The sequence below is a fragment of the Nannospalax galili genome, unplaced genomic scaffold, assembly GCF_000622305.1.
Source record: "Nannospalax galili isolate Female #2095 unplaced genomic scaffold, S.galili_v1.0 scaffold161, whole genome shotgun sequence".
Classification (NCBI taxonomy): domain Eukaryota; kingdom Metazoa; phylum Chordata; class Mammalia; order Rodentia; family Spalacidae; genus Nannospalax; species Nannospalax galili.
Window position 1 is genome coordinate 2548520 of NW_008348586.1, and position 7761 is coordinate 2556280.

The window sequence follows — 7761 nt, forward strand, 5'->3', positions numbered from 1 at the left end:
GAATCATAAATTTCAGAATAATATATAAAATATTAATTATATATAAAAAGATGTAGAATAATACTGTATGTTATTTAAAGATACATATAGTGAAATAAGAGTAGAAAGGATTTAGTAAGCATCAGACTTACAATAATAGGAGTTATGGGTGAAGAAAGGAAGGTAACTGGGAAGTATACATCTTCAATTGTACCATTAATCTAGGTACTGGCTATTGTATTACTCTTTATCTTTTTGTGTGCTAACTATGGCATATTTTTCAAATAAAAATTTAGTATTTTGCATGGGTGGGTTGGTTTTTTACATGAACAGTAACATATAGTCATTCATATACTAAGTCTGAACTCTTTCCATGCCTTTTTTTTTTGAACAGGGTCTTACTATGTAGGCTTGGCTGGGCTGAACTGCTATATAAGACTTCAAATTCAGAGAGCTGCCTGTCTCTGCCTCTGGAGTGCTGTGATTTAAGGCATGTGTCACCACAAAGCCCTGCTATCTTTGTCTCATTTGCATTCTAACAAGTGTTTTATAGCCAGGCATTGTGGTACATGCCTGTAATTGCAGCACTCAAGAGATAGAGGCTGGAGGGTCAGGAGTTCAAAGCCAGTCTCAGTTATATAACGAGTTCAAAGGCAGCTTTGGTTTCTAGAGAGACCCTTAATTTTTTTTTTTAAAGATGTCTATATACAATAGGTACTTAAGTAAATATTTCTAGAATTCTTTCTTTCCATGGCTTGATAACTTTATTGCTTTCACTTTCTTTCAGCCTCTTTGTCTAACTATATTCTTACTACTCCCCAACTTACATTAAAATTTATCTTTTTTTGTTTGTTTTTGAGACAAGGTCTCACTATATAGGGTGAGCTATTCTGGAACTTGCTATGTAGACCAGGTTAGCTTTGAACTCACACACATCCACCTTCATTTGCATTCCAAGTGCTGGGATTAAAAATGTGTGCCACCAAGGCTGACTATTTTTATTTTATGTGTATGAGTATTTTGCCTGCCATGTGTGTAAGTACACCATGTGTGTACAAAAAAGAGGGCAATAGATCCGTTGGAACTGGAGTTACAGATGATTGTTAGTTGGGCCCCAAACCTTGATCCTCTAGAAGAGCAGCCAGTGCTCCTCTTAACCCCTGAGCCATCTCTGCAGTACCCTTTCCTTTTTTTTTTTTTCCCTTAGATTCCCCAGGTTGGGTGTAGTGGTAACCCATGCCTATAATCCGAACTTGAGTATGGGGGTGAGTTTGAGGCCAGCTGGGACTAGATTTTGAGTTTAAATAAAAGAGAGAGCATAGAATGACAGGGTCTTAGTCTGTGGCCCAGGCTGGCCTCAAACTCACTGTGATCCTCTTGCTTTCACCTCTTAAGTACTGGGATTATAGGCATGAGCTACCTCTCTGGCTCTGAAGAAGGTTTTTTAAAAAAATATTTATTATTTTTTTATTATGTATATGAGTGTATTGCCTGCGTGTGTGTATGTGAGTGCACCCGTGTCGTGCAGTGCCACAGAGATCAGAAGAGGGCTTCGGATTCCCCTGGAACTGGAGTTAAGGACAGTTCGTAGCCGCCATGTGGGTGCTGGGAATCGAACCTGGGTCCTCTGCAAGAGCAGTCAGTGCTCTTAACTGCTGAGCCGTCTCTCCAGCCCCTGAAGAAGGTTTTTAAATAATGGAAAGTGGTAAATTTGTTTCATATGCCTAGGATTTTCTCTTTGCCAAGAAGAAAATTTTTCTTGGCGATAGGATCTCATGTATACTAGGTTGGACTCTAATTCAGTATGTGGTCAAAGATGACCTTAACCTGATTATCCTGCCTCTACTCTTCCAGTGCTTGGTTACAAGTGTTCACCATTATGCCTGGTTTATGTGGTGCTGGAGATTGAACTTTGTGCATACTTGGCAAGCACTCTGTCAACTGAACTATATCCCTAGTCTGCCACGAAGAAATCCTGTTTTTCAGTGTTTTTACCTGGGGAGAGAATTAAGTATCTTTTCTAAGTGCTATTCTAGGCAGCAAGGAAAATCCTTTTGCTCCTTTTGGGAACACATAAAGTACTAAATTAGTATTTCAGCTTTATTTCAGATATTCATATAGGAGCAGCATTTAAAAAAACATCTACTTCAAAAGTTGGATTGGTTGTGCACAGTTTTAATCCCAGCACCCAGTAGGTAGAGGCAAGCAGATCTCTGTGAGTTCAAGGCTGGTCTTGGGTTCTAGGTCAGCCAGGGCTACATAGTAAAACCTTGTGTCAAAATTAGAGATTTCCTAGGCTGGGTGTGGTGGTGCACTCCTTTAATCCCAGCACTTGGGAGGCAGAGGCAGGCAGGATCTTTGTGAGTTCAAGGCCAGCCTGGTCTACATAGTGAGTTCCAGGACAGCTGGGGCTACAAGGAGACCCTGTCTCAGAAAGACCAAAAAAAAAAAAAAAAAAAATTAGTTCCTATATAAGTAAGTGAACATAAAGTTTCAGAACTTTTCAAAGATCATGGCACTGCTACTGTCACTTCTACTGTATAGTTTTCCAGAACTGACTTGGAAAATGATGCAATATTTAGCAAAACAATTTTTGTTGTTGTTTTGAGACAGGATCTTACTATGTAGCTCTGGCTGGCTTGGAATTCCCTGTGTAGACCAGAAAGAGGTCTGCCTGCCTCTACCTCTGGACTGCTGGGATTAAAGGCATGTGCCACCATGGCTGGAGAGCTATTCTTCTTAATCTTCAAGGTGTTGTAGCTGGGGGATGACCGAACTGATCTTCTTGCTTCAATTTTCCAAGTATTGGGATTAGATTCCAGGCCTGCACCACCATGTCTGGCTTTTTTCACTTCAAGTTGAGTTTTCATTATTACTTTATTCAGTATGTTTTAAAAAGGAAGAGGTGGGGGCTGGAGAGATGGCTCAGAGGTTAAGAGCACTGACTACTCTTTTAGAGGACCCGGGTTCAATTCCCAGCACCCACACTGCAGCTATGAACCGTCCTTAACTCGAGTTCCAGGGGAATCTGAAGCCCTCTTCTGACCTCTGCGGCATCACATGACATGGGTGCACTCACATACATTCAGGCAATACATTCATACACATAAAATAAAAATAATAAATAAAATATTAGCTGGATGTGGTGGCGCACACCTTTAATCCCAGCACTCGGGAGGCAGAGGCAGGCGGATCTCTGTGAGTTAAAGGCCAGCCTGGTCTACATAGTGAGTTCCAGGACAGCTGGGGCTACAGGGAGATCCTGTCTCAAAAAGACAAAAAAAAAAAAAAAAAGGAAGAGGTAGATGTGGTAGCATAAGCCTTTAATCCCAGCATTCTGGAGACTGAGGCAGATGAAGATGAGGAGGCCAGCATGTTCTACATGGCAAGTTTCAGGCCAGCTGGAGCAACAGGGAGACCCTGTCTCAAAAAAGGGGGAAGAATTGAAATTCTGTTTTTAACAAGCTAACATCATTAATGTGCCTTGTATTAGTCAATTTTGCATCAATGGGACAGCATACCTTACAGAACAACTTACACAGAGAAAAAATTTTATTTTCTCTGTTGTTTCAAAAGCTTCAATCTGTAGTCCTTGACTCCATTGCGTCTTGGCCTATGTTGAGGCAGAACATCATGGCCACAGGAATATGTGGCAAAGGGGGTTCCTCTTATGGTAGATAGAAATAGAAAGAAGGGATACAGGAAGGATCTGGGTATAATATATCCTCAAAGGACGTACACCCCAGAGGTCTATTTGCTTTAACTATGCCTACCTCCTACTTTAAAAAAAATTTTTTATTTAATGGCCAGGCGTGGTGGCACATGCCTTTAATCCCAGCACTTGGGAGGCAGAGGCAGGCAGATGTCTGTGAGTTTGAGGCCAGCCTGATCTACCTAGTGAGTTCCAGGACATCTGGGACTACAGGGAGACCCTGTCTCAAAAGAGACCAAAAAATTTTTATTAATTAATTTTTGTTTTATGCATATGAGTGTTATGCCTGAGTGTATGTAAGTGAACCTGTGTCATGCAGTGCCCTTGGCAGTCAGAAGAGGGTGTCAGATCCAGGATCTCCTGGAACTAGAGTTATGGGCGGTTGTTAGCTGTCATGTGGGTGCCAAGATTCGAATCTGGGTCTTCTGCGAGAACAGATAGTGCTCTTAACCACTGAGCCATCTCTCCAGCCTCCCCCCACCTACTACTTTTAACTGTTTCCACTAATACCATCATATTATGAGTCCATCCAGTGATTAATCTGTTGATTAGGTCAGAGCCCTCAGGATCCAATCATTTTCCAAAGCCCATCAGCTTCTAATACATGAACCTATGTGGGGACCTATCATATTCAAGGTATTATATTGTATTGTATTGTATACTTAAGGTCTCATAGGATTTTGGGAGTGATTGATTTTGAAGCATCAGACTTTGAGAATGTTTCTGCATTGTTGATTTTTGAGTTGTATCTTGAGCTACTTGGAACTTCCATAGACCACTAGGAAAGCCATATAGTTAGGTTCATAACCTAAGATGAACTTTATCTTAGTATAACAGGTGGCTAACCATAGTATAACAGTAGGCTAATCATAAGTGTGCTCTAAGTAACCAAATTAGTTAATTAATTAATTGGTTATACTGGGTATTGACAAGTGCCTCATGCATCTTATCACTATGCTACATCTCTAGCACTTTTTATTATTTTTATTTTGAGGCAGGATTTTGATAAGTTGCCCAGGCAGGCCCTGAAGTTTCTATTGTCCTGCCTCAGCCTTCTCTAGTAGCTGAGATTATAGGTATGTGCTGTCATACTTAGCTGAATATTCAAAATTAACCAATCTTTTTTCTTTAACTGTCTTGGTAGGTTTGTCAGGATGGTGGATAAGAATATTTACATCATTCAAGGGGAGATTAACATTGTGGTTGGATCCATTAAACGAAATGCTCGATGGAGCACTCATATTCCACTGGTAAGTGGGTACTGGGCAGATGCCCTGGTCATTAAGTTCTTATAGGGGATCTCATCCTTGGCTAATCAGATATCAACTAAATTTGTATGTATCTGATAAAAGTAGAAAGGGGAGGAAAAGGAGGAAGGAGAAAAAAAGAGTAATGAAATACATGTGACATGACAACAGAACAGGCAACTAGGGGTGGTAGTACATTCCTCTCAATCCTAGCACTTGAGAGATAGAAGCAGGAGGATTGTAAGTTCAGGGCTAGCCTCAATCACATAGTGAGTTCAAAGCCAGCCTAGGCTACTTGAGACCCTGTTGCATAACAAAACAAGAAAACCAAATTGTTCTCGGTATCCAAGGACACTTCTTTTTTATTCCAATTGGCATTATTACCATGCCCAGAATATATAGTTTTTTTTTGAGACAGGGTCTCTCTGTAGCCTCAGCTGACCTGGAACTTACTATGTAGACCATTCTTGCCTTTAAAAAAAATTTTTTTATTTTATGTTTATGAGTATATTGCTTGCATGTAGGTAGGTGTACCTGTGTTGTGCAGTGCCTGAAGAGGTCAGAAGAGGGTGTCAGATTCCCTGGAACTGGAGTTATGATGGTTGTTAGCCACCATGTGGGTGCTGAGAATTGAACCTGGGTCCTCTTCAAGAGCAGCCAGTGCTCTTAACTGCTGAGCCATCTCTCTAGCCCCCAGGCTTGCCTTTTTCTGACAGAGATCTGCCTGCCTCTGCCTCCTGAGTGCTGGGATTAAAGTCATGGGCCACCATGCCTGGCTATAAATCTGTTTTTTTTCTCAGTGCTGGAGTCAATATCCAAGGTTTTGTGCATGCTAGGCAAGCACTCTACCACCTAGCTACACTCAAACTCAAGCCTCCAAACATACTTAGATGAAGGAATAACATCTATCTTCCTGCCTCCCTGCCTCTCTGTCTGTCTCTGTCTCTGTCTCTCTGTGTCTGTCTCTGTCTCTCTTTTTGTGTATAGGCATGCAAATGCTTTGTTTGGGAGTCAGAGGACAACTTATAGGACTTGGTTCTCTGCTTCCACTGTGTGGATCCTGGGGATCAAATTCAAGTTGTTAGACTTTGCAAGAACCTTTACCCACTGAGCCATCTCATCAGTTCTTTTTTCCAATATTCACCCCTTTTTGTTTGAGAAACTTTTATACAAACCCTGGGGCATTTGAGTATGTAAAATAGGCATATATTATATGTTGAACATTTACTGATAACGAATCATAAAGAAGTTTATTTTAGAATAATTCTTTGGGGTCCAGCAAGATAGCTCAGAGGGTAAAGGCACTTGCCACCAAATCTAATGGCCTGAGTTTGATCTTTGGAACCCAAATGGTACCACAAGTTGTCCATGCTCATATACATACACACAAACAAAGTCAATGTTTAAAAGTTATTTATATACATATGTAATTTTTCCATTTATTAAAGAGTAAAGCAAATTTGGATACTAATGAGGTAGATGTACATATTTATTTTTACATAAAGAATTCATTCTTGGCTGAGTATTTGATACTGCAGGATGTAGAGTATCTTTGTTTTTCAGAGTTGATTGATACTTTGATTTCATAATTTTTAATGCTGACAATACTGATTCAAATAAATATATAATATTTATGTTTAGTACCATTTCAGAAATTGTTGGAAATGTTGTAATCCTAAGCCATAATTTACTTATGATTTAAAAAAATATTTTTTTATTACTTTTTTTATGTATATGAGTCTATTGCCTGCATGAGTGTAAGTGCACCCCTGTCATGCACTGCCCTCAGAGGTCTCAACTATGTAGCCCTGGTTGGCTAAAATAGCACTTTTAAAAATGAAACATCCTAAGCCAGGTGTGGTGGCACACACCTCTAATCCCAGCAATTGGGAGGCAGAGACAGCAGATCTCTGTGAACTTGAGACCAGCCTGGTCTACATAGTGAGTTCAAAGCCAGTCTGTGCTACATAGTGAGAACCTGTCTCAAAAAAACAACCAAGCAACAAGAAATTAAACATCCTAACATAATACAATCCAAACACATACAAATTTGATACTTACATGCTGAGGAATGACAGTAGGAAATACTAAAAAGTCTTAATTTTCTGTAATTAAACCATTATGTTTCTAGAAAAGCAAAAAAAAAATTTTTTTTTATGTATAATAAAAGCACTGCAGTTGATAAACATATACCAGTCTCAAATCTGAGCCTATGCATTTTAGGCAGTCATTTTGATGCATGGTGATGGAATGTGCAGAGTACACAGATTTTGTGTTCAGAACTGGGACTACTAGCAGGGAAGATGGCAATGAGTCACATGTGAATACACGAGAAACATCTTAGATTTGTTACTAATATGATTTTGAGTTAATGTTTGGTTATTCTGTATTCAGAAACATTTTACTGTTGCCAAAATTTTCAGGATCCCCACATTCAGTTATGTGACCCCATATGGAGTTGTGATCCACAGTTTAAAAAGAAGCTGGGCAGGGGGTTGGTGAGATGGCTCAGTGAGTAAAGGTGGTGGTGGGCAGGGCCTGCTGACCTGAGTTCAATCCTCAGGACCACATGGTGGAGGGAGAGAGCTGATGCTTGCAAATTGTCTTCTAACCTCCACACATGTGCCATGGCATACCACCTCCCCAAATAAGATGTAATAAAAAATGTTTAAAGGGCCAGGCATGGTGGCACATGCCTTTAATACCAGCACTCGGGAGGCAGAGGCAGGTGGATCTCTGTGATTTCAAGGCCAGCCTGGTCTACATAGTGAGTTCCAGGACAGCTGGGACTACAGGGAGACCCTGTCTCAAAAAGACCAAAAA

At 40.3% G+C, this 7761-nt stretch overlaps 1 protein-coding gene across 5 annotated transcripts in view; it reads left to right on the forward strand.

The window, feature by feature from the left end:
* Gbf1 (golgi brefeldin A resistant guanine nucleotide exchange factor 1) overlaps window positions 1–7761 on the forward strand; it is a 155877-nt gene that overhangs the window by 14323 nt on the left and 133793 nt on the right. For all 5 annotated transcript variants that reach the window (XR_003851507.1, XM_008845636.2, XM_008845638.2 and 2 more), the window contains exon 2: window positions 4836–4941. Coding sequence is in view for 4 of the 5 variants with exons in the window: in XM_008845636.2 (XP_008843858.1) it covers window positions 4846–4941 (96 nt within the window). In the remaining variant the exon portion in view is untranslated. The remainder of the gene's footprint in view (window positions 1–4835; window positions 4942–7761) is intronic.